The sequence below is a fragment of the Euphorbia lathyris genome, chromosome 9 (assembly GCF_963576675.1).
Source record: "Euphorbia lathyris chromosome 9, ddEupLath1.1, whole genome shotgun sequence".
In the NCBI taxonomy this organism is placed as follows: Eukaryota; Viridiplantae; Streptophyta; class Magnoliopsida; order Malpighiales; family Euphorbiaceae; genus Euphorbia; species Euphorbia lathyris.
Genome location: NC_088918.1, coordinates 20,739,591 through 20,758,579, shown reverse-complemented (window position 1 = coordinate 20,758,579; position 18,989 = coordinate 20,739,591). Strand labels below are relative to the sequence as shown.

Below are 18,989 nucleotides of genomic sequence, written 5' to 3'. Positions count from 1 at the left end.
CATGTTTGATAACTTAATCACTTAAAATAAAATATTAAGTACTTATTGAATTTAAATGTTTTTAATAACTATTATTTATTAATCACTTAAATTATTCAATTAAATTAAAAATTATTTATTTTGACAAGTCAAAATGTTTAATTTAAAATTTAAAATTAAATATTATCAACTATAATATTTTTATATTTTGTATTTATCAAATATTACATAATTTATTAGATTCATTTGTTTCTATGGTGTCATTTGTTCTTATCCTTATTGGTTTTTATTAGCCCATGAACTTGTTTTTAAAGTGATATATTGGTTATTTAAATTTGATTAAAGTGACATATTCACTTTCTAAATTTATTTAAAGTGACATATTTGTTTCTAAAATTTACAAAAATTTTATTCTAAAAAAATAATAATTTCTATTCTCATCACTTGCATTTTTTCTTTTCCGATGTTGTCCCCTTTGATATTTTCTTGAAACCGTCATTGGTAAAATCAGTCGTATTAAATAAGTTGTGTTATGTTTTAACTCACATTTAATTTATTTAGTTAATTATGTTAAACATGTTAACCCATTTAATATTCATGTCGTGTTGATGAGTTTATTAAATGAATTGCGTATATAATATTATTATGCCTATTTTTGACACCTCTAGCTAGAATAAAGAATGGAAAGATCTTCACGGTCACGGATATAATATATATTATCATATTTTAATATTAATATTAATATTAATTTCCTTAAATTTTCTTTTATAATATTTTTGGTAGGTTGTGTTGAATTTAATTTGGAGACTAGGGGAAGATTATGCTTTTTATGTAAAGGAAAAAACTTTTGTACTTTTTATGTCCTGTGAACTAAACATAATTTGCTTAAAGATTAACCAAGTTTCAGTTCATATATTGAGAAAAGCCATGTTTAGGTATGGAATTGTAAACTTAGCATCTTCCATAAATAAATATGTATATATGTAGTTTTGATTTAGACATCTAGAGATTGTTTAATAATATCATTCTAACGTTTATAATTAACATTGATTAACGTTCACAGTCAAGAGTAGTTTTATCTATAATGTTTAAAATGGCGTATTTTTACTTATAACGTTAGTCAATTCCAATTTGAGACACCATTAACAAAATTGTTTTCCTTGTCATAAATTCTATCTTTAGTGCACATAAACATCATGTTATCACTTATCAGTATTAGATCACAAATATGTTTATACACTTGAAAGAAAATTAAAAATTAAAAATTAAAAGTTCTTTCGTACTCTTGGATGTGTCAGACCAAAAAATTAATAAAATAAAATTTAAAATTCAAATATTTTGTGGAGTTTAAAGATACTTCATCTTCAAATTTATTATGAAGTTACAAAAAAAACAAAAAAATCTTTATTTTAATAGATACAAATAATTAATATCAACAAGTGCAAAATACGGGAACCTTATATTTGTGTTTTTTTTTTAATAATTCTTGAAATTGGTCCAACTTGTCAATGTTAAAATTGCTCATTGATGTCAACAATGAAGATCTTTTTGTACATTATCCCTATTGATTTTAAGTTGAACATTACTAATAATAAAAACCTTAATTTTTTTTTTTGGTAGAAACAGGAAAGAAAACAAACCAACACCGAGACAAAAGCTAACCAGGGATCAGCCTAGGAAAGCTAACCCCAACTATGTCCTCTAAAAGGAGAGAAGAAAGATAGATAGGAGGATCAGAAAGGGTGGAAACACCTAACATCCCCTCGTGCCCAGCCGCCGCCAAGCGATCCGCAATTCGATTTTGTTCTCTGTAGATGTGGCTGAACTCTAAGGACTCAAAGGAGCAGCCAAGACTTCTTATTGTTTTGATAAGGTTCTGGCTACTAAGACAAAAAGCATGATTATTAGAGATCATACTAATAGCCTCCATATTATCAGACTCCACAGCAAGCCTTTTAATACCTAAATTTCTGGCAAGCTTGACTCCAGAAAGAATACCCCAAAGTTCCGCTGAAAAGGATGAGCCCAAACCCAGGTTATGGGTGAATCCAGACAACCAGGCACCTCCCGCGTCCCTGAGCACGCCTCCAGCCGCGATCTTTCCATTGTTGAGACAGGAGCCATCCGTGTTCAACTTAACCACCCCATCCTTTGGCCTACACCACCCAACGAGTTGAACCTCTTTATTCTGGGTAGAATTGACAAGGGGGTCCCCTTTAAAGCTCCCCGTAATGGTAAGGAGCTTTTTAGAGAAGAACTCGGGTAAGTTCTGAATAAAAACAGTCTTCTCACCAAAGATCACCTCGTTTCTCCACTTCCAAAGGTGGTGGCAGATAATAGCAAATAAAATGTCTCCCTGCTCCATGCTAGCCATTAACCTACCTTTAACCCCATTGGAGAACCAGTCATTCTCAGGGTAGGCAAAGAAGGAGGGGAGAATGTGGTGCGGAAGAACTTTCTGCCAAACCTCCTTACTCTTAGGGCAGTCCCTAAGGGCATGGCACAAAGATTCAACTTGGCCTCTGCATCTACTGCAAGCACCTGAATCCGCCAAGTGACGTCTATGTCTATCCGAATTAATCAGCAACCTGTCCTTGACTCCAAGCCACAGGAAGCTCCTCATTCGGTAAGGGATTTTCAGAGCCCAAATGGATTTCCAAGTGTCCGAAAGAGGGTCGGATCTGTCAAGAGTAAAAGCTTCAAAGGCAGACTTGCAAGAGTAAGCTCCATTTTTTATCAGGGCCCAGCAATGCCTATCCTTGTCCTCCTCAAGGTTACTAATCTTCACTCCCCTGATTCTGAGGAGAGAATCAAGGCTCAAGAAGGAATCAAACATAGACCAAATCCAGTCCCCATCAGAGTCCACCACATCGGCAATCCTCCAGTTGCGGAAATTGCTAGGCGGGGGAGAGCAGCAAACCTCTATAAGAGGTTTATCTCCAATCCAGGTGTCATACCAGAAACTTATGTACTTACCATTACCCACCTCCAGGCCAACCTCCGTAATAATAAAAACCTTAATAAAAACCTTAATAACATTAAATAAATATTTTTTTAATTTATCAAATAATTATATAATTTAATACTTTTAATATTTATAATATTCAATACTTAATATCAACTAATTTTTAATTTAATCAAATAACACGTTAATTTCTTTCCAAGATGCTGGATTTCTCCATTTTGAATTGAGATATTAATTTATTATGATGAGAAATTTACACTTTTACCATCAATATAGGGGTTAGAAATTAGTGTTTATTAAACAATTATATCATTTAATACTTTCAGTATTTATAATATTCAACAATTAAAATTCAATAATTATTTTTAAATTTTATCAAACATCAATTTAGTTTAGTGTCTTAATTAATGTCATCTTCCTTAGATTCTAGATTCTTCCCTCATTCATTAATGCTCTTTAAAGGTATAAATATGGATTAATTTATTTAATAAAGTAAGTTAAGTTTTAACAATTTTAGTTTTGTACAAAAAGTTATGCATTGTCTTTTACCATTTTAACCCTATATGCTCTTTACAATTACAAACAACACCTTTTCTTCTTTTCTTTGATAAATCCTTTTCTTTTCTTTTGATTTTTTTCACATACTTTTTGTCTCAAAAGTTATGACTTATTTTATTAATGATGTAATTGTTTTTGAAAGGTATAATTTTATTAATAAGCTGTAATTTGTTTATTCTTTTAAGCTATAATGAAATATCATCTAAAAATTACTATTTATTAATTATTGGAATAATAACCAAATTTAACCATAATATTTTTAGAGAATTGTAGATTTAACGGCAATGTATAAAATAATATAAATTTAACTCTAAAAATTTTAAATAAGATCAATTTTAACCGTACGTTACTGAAAATTTAAAAAAGAATGAGTTGATTGTTATTTAACTGTCGTATCAGATTTTCCTAATATCAGTTATGTTATTAACACAGTTACAAAATTTAATCTTAGGATTTTCAAAATTTAATTTTGGTAACGTATAGAGTTGCTAATCATAATAATATATATTTTTAAAATTAATATTTATAAGTTATAAAAAATATTATAAATATTAATTTTAAATTAAGGGTTATTTTAGTAAATTTATCTCATATATTCCTCACCTTCGTTTAAAATTAGCCTCTCGTTACCCAAATTGGGTCAAAATCGAAGAAGACACAGCAAACTGCTTTGTTGTATTAAAAACTTGTAATTTAGGTTTCATCCTATGAAACATATATATTACTAAAAAAAATCTTCAACCGCGTCTAAAATCACAGCATCTGTTCTTCCTCTGAAAACCCTACAATTCTTAAAAATCGAATCTTTCCTTCCAATTACTACTAAAATTTTCGTAAATTATTTCAATCCCATTGTTCTAAACGCCAACTAGATCTCCTACAAACTGTTCTTCCTTAAATTTCTAGTTTCCCTATATTCTCCTTTATTTATTTACCTCCAATTAATCTAATCTCGCCAGAAATTCAGTAGCTTTATTACAGATAAGGTAACAACAAAGTTCTTCAATTCTTTCCCCTTTCTCTCATGTATGTATATGTTGCTTTTCTTCGTTGTGATTTTGGGTTTAGAGCAACCTGTGATTTTTTTGTTTTTTATTGTTGTATTTTGTTATATTTATCTTAATCATGTAAAACTTTTGAATGTTTTCTGTTGGGTTAGATTATTAATTGAGTTTCCTTTTTTGTATATATAACCCTGGTTGCTATTTATGCCTATTTATATTTATGTGCTAAAATTTGGAAAGAATGCATAAAAGTGAAATCTAAACGTTGGAGCAGCTATGCTGATGAATAAAATTGTTTTGCATTTAAAGATAGCTCAAGCAAGATAAACATGATCTTAATTTTAAATACTCCGATACTCATAGTTTATTTAGTATCAGGTTTTTAGTTTCTTATTATGCAGAATTTTTGGCATTACTCATTTTTTTGGTGAAAAATTAGATGTACTTAGCTAATATTGTATCTATTACTTCAAGCAAATGGTTAAAACAAAGGTCCCTGGTACTTAGGGGACTGGCATAACTGCCTTTTGGGAAGGAAAAACAATTTATTGGCGTTCTTATTAGAAGAAGAAAATGCCATAATTGCAGTATTTCGGGTTTTGAGGGTTAGAAGCATCCACGTGATAGGCGTGGAAATTTCGGGTTACCTTGTCATGTTATAAATATATCTTCCATTATGGGTTATATATGATATTGAGGCTAGAAAAATGATAATCGTGTCGTGTCAGTTATAAATCGTGCTGTCGTGTCAGAAATTGCCACCCCTCATGATAGCAGGCTATGTTGCACGGAAACTCTTCTTGATTAGCGTTTCTGTGTTTCTGTGTTTCGTGTCTGTTTCTTTTCTGTTTCCATTACCGTTTCCTAGATAAATTTTCTTAGAAATAAATAACGTTTCCCGGTGTTTCCCGGTGTCTGTTTCAGTTTGTGTTTCTGTTTCCGTGCAACATAGTTGCTAGGTTCGCGAATTATCTCACATAATACCAAAAGTTCAATTTGTGCGTTGCTAAAACCTTCCTACTTATATTGTATTTTCCTGTAAAATCTGTTATGGATTCTCTTAACAGAAAGCTCACGTGGTGTGATTGTGGGTTTTTTCGTTGGATCTCGGATCCAAATGTGAACACATATTTGTCCCTCTAAAAACTGTATATTGACATGGTGTCAGTCTATTAGACATCCACCACGACAATTAAATTGACACATAAAGGTACCATGTAAGCTGTCGATGTTGAGAGAATCGTCACAAAGGATTTTACTGGCACTTAAACTAAAGCAATAAGAAGGTTTTAGTGGCACGAATGAAATTTTGGGACTGTGAGAAACAATACACAAAGCTTAGGGGCTAGGGGTGCTAGGTCTTGTGATTAGTTCTGCTTGTTGGAATGTGTACAGTGAGAGTTTTTATCAGTCTCACGATCGCATTTATTTTCGGTTTCAAGCAGCTGCAACAATTTCTCTTGGCATCTAATTGTACTGAAATGTGCCTAATTCTGTTTTTCATGTTTCTTCTTCTCTTTGCTTTTCAGTTTGCCTGCAAAAGTATGGATCAGCAAGGGCATGGACAGCCCCCAGCAGTGAATAGCGGCGGTCAAATGCCGTATGGAACAAATGCTTATCAGCCAAACCAAATGTCTTCTGGCCAAAGTCCAGGACCAGTTGGGGGTTTCCCGTCTACTGGTCAGCCAGCAGGAGCTCAGCTTGCGCATCATCAACTTGCGTATCAGCAAATCCACCACCAACAGCAACAGCAACTGCAGCAACAACTTCAGTCTTTTTGGACAAATCAATATCAAGAAGTGGAAAAAGTTACTGACTTTAAGAATCATAGCCTTCCTCTAGCAAGGATCAAGAAGATCATGAAGGCTGATGAGGATGTAAGGATGATATCAGCTGAAGCACCAGTCGTCTTTGCCAGGGCATGTGAAATGTTCATTTTAGAATTGACCTTGCGATCGTGGAATCATACAGAGGAAAACAAGAGGAGAACACTTCAAAAGAATGACATTGCAGCAGCCATCACCAGGACTGATATTTTCGATTTTCTGGTTGACATTGTGCCAAGGGAGGACGCTAAAGATGAAGCACTAGCTTCAATTCCAAGAGGACCGATGCCTATTGGAGGTCCTGCTGATGCACCACTTCCTTATTGCTACATGCCGCCCCAACATCCTGCTCAGGTTGGAGCTCCTGGGATGATAATGGGCAAACCTATGATGGACCCAACTATGTATGCGCAGCAGTCTCATGCTTATATGGCACAACAGATGTGGCCACAGCAGGGATCGGACCAGCAGTCACCGTCGGATCATTAGTATGTGCACCTTGAGGAAGTGTAAGTTAACTATTAAGCTATCTACTAATTCAACATAAATCTTGTGTTTACAAGCCGAAAATCATTGCAATCTTATGAGCATGTTGTACATAATTACTGTAGTATAATTTGTCGCTGCAAAACTTGTCTCTCCCTCTCGAATTTTAGTAGACTTCTTGTAGAGACTATATAGATGAAGTCTTGGAGAGTCACTATGTGTTTGGTCAAAACTCCCAACATTTTTGTTAGTAGAGTTAGGGGCGCCTGCCTGGGCGGAGGCGAGACAAGGCTAGGCAATAGGGACTCCCAACATCCTGGTCAAGGAAACTCCAATATATTCCTGCCTAGACGAGCGCCTCAGTGCAGGTACTATGCTAAAGAAGGCGCACCTAGGGTATATTTTGGCTCTTTTTTTTTTCGAATTTTCTAATTCAATTCTAAAGTGGGTATGTCAGTAATTAAAGGATTATTAGGAAGGGCTGGAGATTCAATTTGAGGTGACATCTTAGATGGTATTCTTAAAGCTATTTAAGAGGATGCATGTTGCGGAATGTCTTTGGAGTGTAGAACAGGAAGATTATTTGGAGTATAGGATAGCTATTAGGGGACCTTTGAAAAATGATAGAGAGTGGAATAGAGGCATCAAAGGGTAGTTAGGATATAGAGGGACACATGGTCTGTTCTGGCCCTTAGCTCGGGTTTGTTATGTTAGGGTTGTTAGTACTATATATGGGGGTTGTATAACCAGAAAGTTCTTTTTTGGGTCTCTTTTCCGGTGATTTTGATCTCTGCTCTTCTAGTAGAGAAGGGGGAGTGAGTGAGTGATTCTCAGACCATTTATCTTTCAATTGTTATCTTTTAATGTTTAGTAACCATTTTCTTTTATGGAGATTGGCCTGTTATGAACCTTGGCGTAGGATCTAGTCACAGGTCTAGACACAAAAGAACTCTTTTTCGAATTTCGAATCTATATTGAATTGACAAAAGCAGACTAGTCCTTGACAGAGCCTCTTTCTGATAGGAAAGTAATTAATAGGAAAGTAATTAGGCTGAAGATTTCTTCTTTCTTTGGTAATGCCTCCGTATCATGCTCATCAATAACATAAATTGTACCTTCAAAGTGTGTGTGCTTTTGGGCAGTTCTAACAAAAAAAGAATATACGTTTTTAACAAAAAAAGAGACTGCATTATTATTTCATATACTTGGAAGCTTCAATACTGCACCTTGTGCGGTAGAGAAAATTTGCTCGGGCGAGCGCCTAGCATCACAGGCAATTTGAGGTCTCATCCTAAAGGCGCCTAGCACTCCTAGTTACTCTGATTTCTGATAGGCATAGATGAAAGTTTCAAAAGGTCATTATCTTTTTAGTGAAAATTTCCAACAAGGGGAGGAGTATATGAAATTCATTCCCCCCACTATTGGCTTAGTGTGTGGTCCTTGAATTATTGTAATGTTTCTATCATTTTTTTGGTGTATAAAACATGATTATTCTACTTCATGATCTGGTAATATTTCAGTATCGAATCTCCTGATAATCTCACATTATTCAGTTTTATTTTATCGAACATTTCGTTCAAGAGGATCTTGAGATGTTGATTTGATTGAAACATTTTGTGAATGTGAAACAGAAAAGAGAGGAAGACCGATCTAGGTGATGAAAATGTGTGGAGCTGAGAAGTAGCAGCAGAGACTCTGCATATACTATCCTAAATAGAGCAAGCTAAGCTGATGTTAGACTTTTGTTTAGCATTGTATAAAAAGGGGTTTTCCATACTTGGGATTATTTTCGTTTAGCAAAAAACCATAACTTAATTTTTTTTTAATGGATACTATTGTCCTTCTACTCTGTATAAATGTTTCCTATTTGCAACATATTTGATAACTGTGTTAACTGGGGTAAGGTAAAGTCATTCATCTCTACAGGAAGAAAAAGATGCTCTATAAATCACGTTGTATCTATTTAGAGTCAAGATAATAACACAATCCTGACTTGGAAAGTAGCTGATTAATTTACCATGTCTGCACATTCAATAAGTAGCATTGGTAAAGGGTCAATTTTGGCTCCTAACCCTGGCTTGGATGATGAATTTGGTTCAAAAATGAATTTTAGGTATTCATTTGGCTTTTTCTAGGGTTAAATCTGACCTAAAAATGAATTTTAGGTATTTCGAGTAGTTACGAAAGTCAGTCTTAGTGATTCGATTACACGTCTTCTTTATTTATTTTTCTAATTGATTAAAACTTTAATCTATTAAACTCAATCAATTTGAAATAGGCTTAGAACCTTGGTTTTCGATCTATTCAAAATTTTATCATTGGGTTTGATTTATTATTTGGTCATATTTGATCTTTTATCTATCCCAATAGATCCTTAGATGGAGGTTTATTAAAATTGTTATTTTATTGGGTCCCGATGATATTTTGACATTTGGATTTGTAGAACGGCAGATCAGAAAGAAATGCAAAACAATTTCTCTGTTTTTTTTATAATAAGGCCGATTTCTGTTTTAGGTTTCTAATTTGTTCCTGACTGTGTATTCATGAATACACATTCTATGTGTTTACTGGGGGCAAGCCTTCCCCTGCCAATTGATTTGGCAAGAGGCCGCTCCTAAGACTTGAACCCGTGACCTCTTGGTCACACGACAACAACGTTTATCTAACTATTGTAGCATCATATAATTCCTCCATCTTCAATAAAATAATAAAATAATCACGAATGCCAAGAAAAATAGACTCTCTTATAAATCACCATTAAACTTCAAATATAGATTTTCGAAACCAAAACGAAAAAGGTTCAATACAAATTACATATCAATTTAACCAAGTTTAGAAGACTAACAAGTCACCTTAAGTAAGTTTAGGAACCAAATGGATAATGAAACATCTCATGCTCATGCTCTGGTATTTTACATATCAAGCTATAAATATTTCAAGACTTCTCCTTGTTAACTGCAAAGCTACTTTTAAGTAAAGAGAAAAGCTACTTTATACATGAAGAGAAAACATATATTTTAGTAATAATAATAAGATAATAATGTCATTCCGAAAACAACTCTCACATAAGATTTCAATTGTGTTTCTGCAATCTGTAACAATTAGTGAAGTTCAGATTCCCTCTATCATTCTATTGGTGAAGTTATTCACAAAATAGGTTTTTGGTTTGAGGACAATTCCCTCCAGCATTAGGTACCTCCAAAATGCCGACCATCAACAAGACCAGGCAGGCTAAATGCGAGAGAGAACTCTATGGACTCCTCTTCTGTTGCGGCCACACCTTTTATATGAACTGTACCACCCGTTTCTACTACACAATTGAAATTATCTGTAGTAAATGAGTAATAATCGACACCATAAGGTTCTTAATCGAACATCTCGTAATAGTTGAAATATATCATCAAACTGATCTTAAGCTGCCTAAGAATTTGAGCCCCTCTGTCCGCAAGAGGTCTCAATGAGAAGTCACGAACTACAGAAACATCATCTCCTGGTCTTGAGAAGCTGAATTTTGAGCAGTATTGATCTGATGATCTCCCAATTTCTTCTAGTTCCTTGAATATGTCAAGTGGAGTGGAAGTCTTACTTAAATTGAACCTGTTAATATATGTCTTACCGGTCAGAATATTGTTTTGCGCAGCTTTCTGTGACCAATTATCTCCAGTCACAGAATGATCAGTCTGGTTAACCACCTCGCTTTTCTGGGGAATGCGGGAGCTTTAGTGTAGATGAAGATGGTATCAAAGACGGAACGCCACTTGAACCAAGAAGTCCTAAAAGTCTTGAAACAGGATAATGTTCTGGAAACTTAATATCAGTAATTCCATTCACTGCATAGATTTCCCTGTAGAAATCCTCCATTGCTTTAATTGTAGCTTCCTCTGGAAGCTTACTTGCAGCATGAATCCAAAGGTGGCCTTCAAAAGACAAGACATGATAATTCAGAAAGTATTTCATCTAGCATGTTACTTATCATGAATTATCATGTCTTGTCTTTTGAATGCCGCCTTTGGATTCATGCTGCAAGTAAAGTTCCAGAGGAAGCTACAATTAAAGCAATGGAGGATTTCTACAGAGAAATCTATGCAGTGAATGGAATTACTGATATTAAGTTTCCAGAACATTATCCTGTTTCAAGACTTTTAGGTACTTGGTTTGTTGTATTAAAGACGGTATCAAAGACGGCACGCCACTTGAACCAAGAAGTCCTATTTCCTTTACCATCTCCTTGTTAGAGCTCTTAGTGGCAAACTTGGCACTTATTCGGCAGGAGGAAAAAGGTCCGGAAATAGACTGTATTCGGCAGGAGGCTGACCCCCAAAGTAACCATAGTGCCATCAAAGAACTGGTGCAGCTGACATAACTTCATTGAGAGAGATTTGTCTGCCTTTCGAAGAGCATAATGGTACACATGCTCGACTTCTTCCTTTCTCATGTATGAACCAGCTAGTTGATCTCAGGTATATTTCGGGAGGCCTTCGGCTTCTCGTTGAAAAATGGACTTGTATGGGCTCTGAGGTTTCATATGAGGCCCGAAGTAAATTCTGGTGACGAAGTAGAGAAGAAAATGCTGGTCATCACTAGCCATTGTAAGTTGGTGATGCAAGAGGAAGAGATTCCAAAAGCCTCTGTGATTGAAATTTCGCGGATCAGTCTGCAAATAAGAAAGCAACAGAATTTAGTAAACGGAAACATTCAATCACTTCCATACTGTTAGAGAAAAGTTTGAATATGATATGAAGTACTTTTACCCTTGGATGATCTTTGAGCAGGTCGTTTTTTGACGTGTTCAACCCTTTCAACTGGCATATCATATGAAGTACTTTTACCCTTGGATGTATTGACAATCAGAGCAGGATGTTTTGGTGGCATTTTGAACCCTTTCCAATGACATATTAAATGAAGTACCATGTCAATGAACCACTTGAAACTAAAAGCTTAAGCTTTTAGTTCAACTGATTGCAAGATGTTAAGGAACCAGTTAAATCCAAGCAGGCAGCCTTGTTCCCTCGCTCAGCCAATCAAGGATCCTGCAAAATAAAATGATTATAGGAAAACTCGAAATTAAAACAGGGTTTCCATCAAAAAGGATAAAGCTCCTTAAAAAAAAAGATCTTAGGGTTACTCGGCAGACTAAATAAGCTCAAAATATAGTTTCAGTCAAGTACATAGATCCTTGATCGAGGTAACTCAAATAGAAAAATACCAGACAGAAGAAATCAAGAAACATATATAGCATCCAGAAACATAAAACAAATAATCAAAATCATGAATCACACTGATAAATAACTGCATTTGAAATTGTCAAGGATTTAACATGAATTCAAAAACTGAGAGAGAAGAAAGTCAATTAGCATTTTAAATGACAACAAGGTTCATATTAGCAGATAAATGAAAAACCAGCAAATGGTATTTGCTAATATAAGTGTATTAGAAACTAGAGCAGCCAACAGTATTAAAATCGCATATCATAGTCGTCTCTCAGCAAATGCACATGACTCAGAGCATTTAATACAAGCAAGCAAATTAAAATTAGAAATTAAAAGTGGTTAAGGGATCCAGCAACATAAAATGATCAGAAACCTAGAAATTAAAACTGGGTTTTCATCAAAAACCAAAAGAAAACTTACATGCCTATGATGAAAAGGCAAAATAGAAGAAGAAGAAGAAGAAACTAACCAGAAAAATGAGAGAGGTTCACTTTCTCAAACTTATACGTTACAATCTATGTAATGAAGAACACCTGCGCTACAAAAGAAAGATGGTTTTAGCAGCATTTTATAGTGAAAGAGAAAAAGTGATTTGAATTAATAAAATTACAACTTTGCCCTGCTAGTTCTAGGAAATTGTTTGAGAGGGGTTCAGTTCATGAATGTAGAACAACACAACACAGACCAAATCCTTGTGTAATCCTTATTGGATACCATTTCTGTGACTACTACGGAACGAGTTGGTGGAGTGGAGTTTACTTGACTTTAGCCTTTGGTGGAAAGACGCTCGACTCCCTTTAAGAGAGATTCGATTAGCTGTCCTGCTTGCCTTTGAGTTGATCTCTTACTTCAGAGAGTAAGTTACTCTTTAACGGGTCGAGGGAAAGCACTATTCCGTAATATAGTTTTCTATTATTAACTATGTACAAGATTTTTTTTTTGAAAGTTAAAATTCTTTTTAGTAATATAATATCCGATTTAAAATCTAAAATTTTAGTGATCTTCTTTCCATTTGAAATTGATGCACTCACCTTCTTACTAATTTAATATTTTAAAAAATTAATGTTTAAAATTTCGGTTTCAAGTATAAAATTCCAATGATCTGTTTATTTACATTTGAAATCGATGCACAAAATCTAAAATTTGCAAGAATTGTCATCTCCTTTAAAAGATCTAAAAAAGTTTTCATGGTTTCAAAAAAAAAAAAAAATTTCATAAATAATGTTACTGAAGAATTGATTTGTAAGTTCACAAGCAATTTGATAAATTTTAACGCATTAACAGTTTTATAATTTATGTTCAATTTTGGGAGTTTGAGTTGTTTTCATTTGTAAATACTGTTTTGGATGAAAACAAGCAAAACTTGCCTCTTTGGTATGATGATTTTGTCCTTGTTCAGTCAAATTCATTCGTTGGGTCTTTAAAATTGCAAATTACAGTTTTCGGAGCTTTTATGTAATTTTTCTTTTTTTTTAAGTCTTTTCCTATTTTATTTAGGTGTGCCTTTTGATTCACGGAACAAAATTGAACGAAATAGAATAACAAGGAATGAAATAAAAATTTTTAGAAATAACTATTCTGAAATAGGATAAAATGAAATAGATAATTTTTTAATTCAAAACATAATATTACTCTCAAATGTATTACTATAAACTGTTTTTTTTTTTTTTGAATAAAGGCTGGGTGATACCCAATATTATTAAAAGCAAAAGCAAAAAATTAATAACAGAGCATCCAGAAAACAACAACTAAACAAAATGGAAAGAATCCATACCTAAAGCATTATCGCGAAGGAGAAAAGAACAAAAATCCGGAATTCCATCCCACCAACAAAAATCCGAACTAACTCTACCAAAATTAGCCAGCTTATCCGCAACTTGATTACATTCCCTGAACACATGAGAAAAAACTACTTCCATCTGTAACATATGATCCAAACAGTTCTGCCAATCCACCCTCATAGTCCACGGAACCATCAATCGAGAACCAAACAGATGCACAACATAAGAAGAATCACTCTCAACCCAAAGCTTGCACCACCCACGCGAAAAAGCATAAGAAATTGCAAATAAAACTGCCTGAAGTTCAACCATGTGCACTAACGCACAATCCAGCGGAAAAGTATAAGACCATAAAGCACCACCCATGCGATCCCTAAAAACCCCACCACAACCCGCCAAGCCAGCCACAACGGAAGCATCAGTGTTTGCCTTAACCCACAAAAGCAGCGTCGGTTGCCAATGAACCGCAATAATCCGAGGAGCACGACTATAGCTAGGCTGCAGACCCAAATTCAACAAAATATTCCTCTCCACCACCGAATTCCAAATGGTGCCAAAACCAAGAGAATCCGCACCTCTAATAGCCGCCCAAAGTGAGCGCAAACACAAATGAATATTAGGAAACTGTTCACCAAAAATACAATCATTCTTGGTTTTCCAAGTCACCAAAACTGGATTTACAATTGCACAATACCACAAACATCTTATTTGAGAGCTAAAGCGATGAGCAAAAGCATGTTGAATAAAACCTGACAAAGAAAGCGTTAGATCCAGCCGACGATCAAAAAGTAAAGAAACGCTGGCCCAAACCTGCATAGCAAACGAACAATGAACCAATAAATGATCCAAAGTCTCACAATCACAACAGCACAGCGGACAACGAGAGACAATTTGCAAACCCCTAGCCTGGAGAGCATCTTGCGTTGGAAGGTAACCCAAAAATGCATGCCAACACACCATTGACAAATGCAAATTTGAAGAAGAAGAAGAAACTAACCATAAAAATGAGAGAGGTTCACTTTCTCAAACTTATCTACGCAGAAAGAGAGAGGGAGAGAGACGTTATAATCTATGCAATGAAGAACACATGCGCTACAAAAGAAAGAGGGTTTTAGCAGCATTTTATAGTAAAAGAGAAAAAGTGATTTGAATTAATAAAATTACAACTTTGCCCTGCTAGTTTTAGGAAATTGTTTTAGAAAGGTTCGGTTCATGAATGTAGAACAACACAGAACATACCAAATCCTTGTGTAATCCTTATTGGATACCATTTTAATTTTATTTTCTATAATTCATCATCTCTTAGGATTTTTTTTTGCTAAAGTTAAAATTTCTTTTAGTAATACAATATCCAATTTCAAATATAAAATTCCACTGATCTTTTATTTACATTTGAAATCTATGCACAAGACTAAAAATTTACAAGAATTGTTATGGATTAAACCTTGGTTTGACACTGAATCTGGTTGAGAAATATTTCTCCGAAAGAACTGTTCCCCAACAAAAATTAAATATTACAATTTTCTTTTAATTTCTTTTACTCAGTACGGCGCCGTAATGAGTTAGTGGATAGGAATCAAAAGATTCCTGCCCACAAGTGGCCCAACAATTTTTTTTTTAAAAATTTATTATTTTATAAAAATAAAAATAAAATTTATAAAACAAATATAAAGTAATTAATTTATCATTTTATAAAAGTAAAATTATATATTACAAATTGAATTTTTATTTTATAAAATTTTTGATTAAAATTTAAATTTAATTTTGTTTGGAAGTTAGGATTAAATTTGCACAATATCATACGTTAGGTTAAATCTATACTTCACTTGAAACATTACGGTTGAATATTTAGTGCATTACTAATAAAAACAATATTTAGTATATTAATAACAGAATAAAATATTTTAGTCATTTTCTAAAAAAATTGTGATTAATTTATATGTAACATGTTTAGTTTTTTGAAACTGACTATATTATTAATATCGTTACGAAAAAAATGTATGAAACTGTTCAGTTTATCGACAAACTGATTTAGAATGTCTGACATGGCTAAATAACAGTGAAACAATTTTTTTTTTTCAAATTTTAGGTAGCGTATGGTTAAAATTGATCTTCCTTGGAAACGTTAGTGCTACATTTGCACAATTTCATACATTATGGCTAAATCTGCACTTCGTTTGAAACGCATACGTTAAATTTAACACAGTAAAATATTTTAGACAGTTTCAAAAAAACTAAACCTGCTACATATAAATTAATCACAATTTTTTTAAATGGTCTAAAATATTTTATTATGTTATTAATGCACTAAATATTATTTTTTTTGTTAGTAATGCACTATTTTAACCGTAACGTTTCAATCGAAGTGCAAATTTAGTCCTAATGTATGAAATTGTGCAAATTTAGCACTAACGTTTCCAAGGAAGATCAATTTTAACTATACGCTGTCGAAATTTTTCTAAAAAAATTTGTTTGACTGTTATTTAGTCACGTCAGACCTTCTAGACCAGTTTATCTATAAATTGAACCAGTTTCATACTTTTTTTTTTGTAACGATATTAATAATATAGTCAGTTTCAAAAAACTATACCTGTTACATATAAATCAATCACAATTTCTTTGAAAATGTCTAAAATATTTTACTCTATTTTTAATATACTAAATATTTTTTTTTTTGTTAGTAATGCATTAAATATTTAACCGTAACGTTTCAAGTCAAGTGCAGATTTAGCCCTATGTATGATATTATGCAAATTTAATCCTAACGTTTTCAAGCAAAATTAAATTTTAATTTTAATCAAAATTTTATAAAATAAAATTTTAATTTGTAATATATAATCTTATTTTTATAAAAAGAATTGTTTATATTTGTTTTATAAATTTTGTTTTTATTTTTATCTTTATAAAATAATATATTTTTTTAAATATTTCCACTGCCCCTCTTGTGGACAAGAATCCCAAATTCTTGTCCACTTACTCATTACGGTGTTATAGGCGCTGTAATGAGTAGACCTGTTCATGGACCCGCCCAGCCCGTCCAAGCCCGCTCTTTATGGACTGGGCTTGGATATACATATTTTATGTTTAGCCCGGCCCGGCCCGGTCCCGCTTAAGCCCGAACACGAAATGGGACGGGCTTGGGATTTAGCTTAAAAGCCCGAATATAGCCCAGCCCGGCCCGACCGTATATTATATATATATATATATTTCTAAATATTTTTTTGTTTAATTAGATTATTTATTATTATTATTTTATTAAAAATATTACTAATTTTCTTAAAGAAAAAATACTATGAATTTAACATTTGATATATTATAGTTAAAACTTTAAACTAAACATATAACAATTGAATTAGTAAATATACGGAGTTCTTCTTTTTTTTTTTCTTTAAGCAACAGAGAGCTGCTTCTCTTTAAGAAAACAAATCTTATACACATTTTATTGATTTATCTCAATTGAACACATTATTCCATATAAAACTTTTTTCATGGTTTAATTTTACTTTACTTTAATTTTTATATATACATATACTATTGGGCGGGCTGGGCTGGGCTGGGCTGGGCTTGGGATTTAGTTTTCGTAGCTTGTCCCAGCCCGGCCCGATATAAAAAGAGTATGGGTTGGGCTGGGCTTGGGCATAGTAATTATTCAATAAGTCCAGTTAGACCCGGCTCGAGCCCGGCCCGACCCAACCCATGAACAGGTCTAGTAATGAGTAAAAGAAATTAAAAAAAATGTAATATTTAACCCTGGTTGGGAAACAGCCCCTTTCAGGGAAACATTTCCCAACCAGGTCTAATGGGGTAATTTTTTATAAAAATTATCCCAAACAAAGGTTTAATCCAATTGTTCTCTCTTAAAAGGTCTCAAAATGTCCTCATAAATAATTCTATTGATTTGCAAATTGACGAACACTTTAATAAATTTTAATGCATTGACAATTTTATAATTTCTGTTCAATTTTTAGAGTTTCACTTTATTTTCATTTTTGGATGAAAACGAGACAATGAGCAAAACTCACCTTTCTGGTATGATGATTTTTGTTCTTTTTCAGCGAGGCAATGAGCAAAACTCACCTTTCTGGTATGATGATTTTGTTGAAAATAGAGGGATTAAAATTGTAATTAATAAGGACTGACTTTGTAAATTATGAGGACTGGATATAATTTGCGAAATTTTTTTACGGAATATAATGGTACATACACTACAAAAAAAATGGTCTATTACGACGCTAAATTTTAAGATTTAACGACGCTTTTCGGCGTCTCTAAACACTTACCCACGTTTTTAAAAGCGTCGTCACAAGCGTCATTAAATCGCGTGTCGTTAATTTTAACGACACATTAAAGCTTGTGTGGGTAAATTCAAAGCGTCGTCTCTAGCGTCGTCATGCTTCCAACATTTACATTTTAGCGTCGTAATAATTTTATATTATTTATTTTTAATTATTGAAATTTCTACAACGTTTTAATAAAATGTCGCGAGATTAACGACACATCATTTTTTGCTACACAAAAAACTACGACACTTAAATTTAAAACCATCTCTCAATTCACTATATTTAAATTTAATCATATATTTAGCTACAAAAAAAAAACCTATTATGTCCTTAATAATTAATTATGCATATGCTCTTATGACACTTCAATATAATTTCTTTACTATCTAGTATAATCTCGTCTTAATTAAAATATGTCATCATTATTATTAACATTAACTTGAAATAATAAAATATAATCTCAACCTGGCACATTAGTAATACAAAATTACATATGAAGAATTATGTAGAGTATCCGAATGTAAATAAATAATTCTTTATAACATTTTATTAAACCAGTTCAAGCTCAAAAGTGAACATAAGATCGTTACAAATATTGAAAATCAAATACAAATACAAATTAGTCCTCTCTTCCTTTATATCAGCAACATCATTCTTCTCTTTCGGTTCTTCCATCTTTACCATCTTTACCATGCTCATCTAAAAACAAAAAAATTAACAGTCAGATTCATAAATTAAAAATTTCTAATGCAGTTCAAAAATCACCAACATAAAAACAAAGGACATGAAGAGTTAAAAAACCAGAGGAAAAAAATAAAAACAAAAAATTAGAAGAAAATTGTCAAGATTCAGAAGAGGGAGATAACGTGCTAGAGTAACAATAAATGGAGAGATGAAACC

General features: G+C 33.1%; 1 protein-coding gene and 1 long non-coding RNA gene across 2 annotated transcripts; one reads left to right on the top strand and one right to left on the bottom strand.

Annotated features, from left to right (window-relative positions):
• The first annotated feature begins 4,149 nt into the window (after positions 1–4,149).
• Positions 4,150–8,697, top strand: LOC136206559 (nuclear transcription factor Y subunit C-9-like). Its single transcript, XM_065997656.1, has 3 exons — positions 4,150–4,488; positions 6,036–6,841; positions 8,450–8,697. The coding sequence occupies exon 2, from the start codon at positions 6,051–6,053 to the stop codon at positions 6,819–6,821; it is 771 nt and encodes a 256-aa protein (XP_065853728.1). The 5' UTR covers positions 4,150–4,488; positions 6,036–6,050; the 3' UTR covers positions 6,822–6,841; positions 8,450–8,697.
• A 1,013-nt stretch (positions 8,698–9,710) lies between these two features.
• LOC136206299 (uncharacterized) lies at positions 9,711–12,632 on the bottom strand. The gene is made up of 3 exons (XR_010676239.1): positions 12,498–12,632; positions 11,570–11,848; positions 9,711–11,472 (listed from the first exon to the last, which is right to left on the bottom strand). It is a non-coding gene; the product is annotated as an uncharacterized lncRNA (long non-coding RNA).
• Between the last annotated feature and the right edge of the window lie 6,357 nt (positions 12,633–18,989).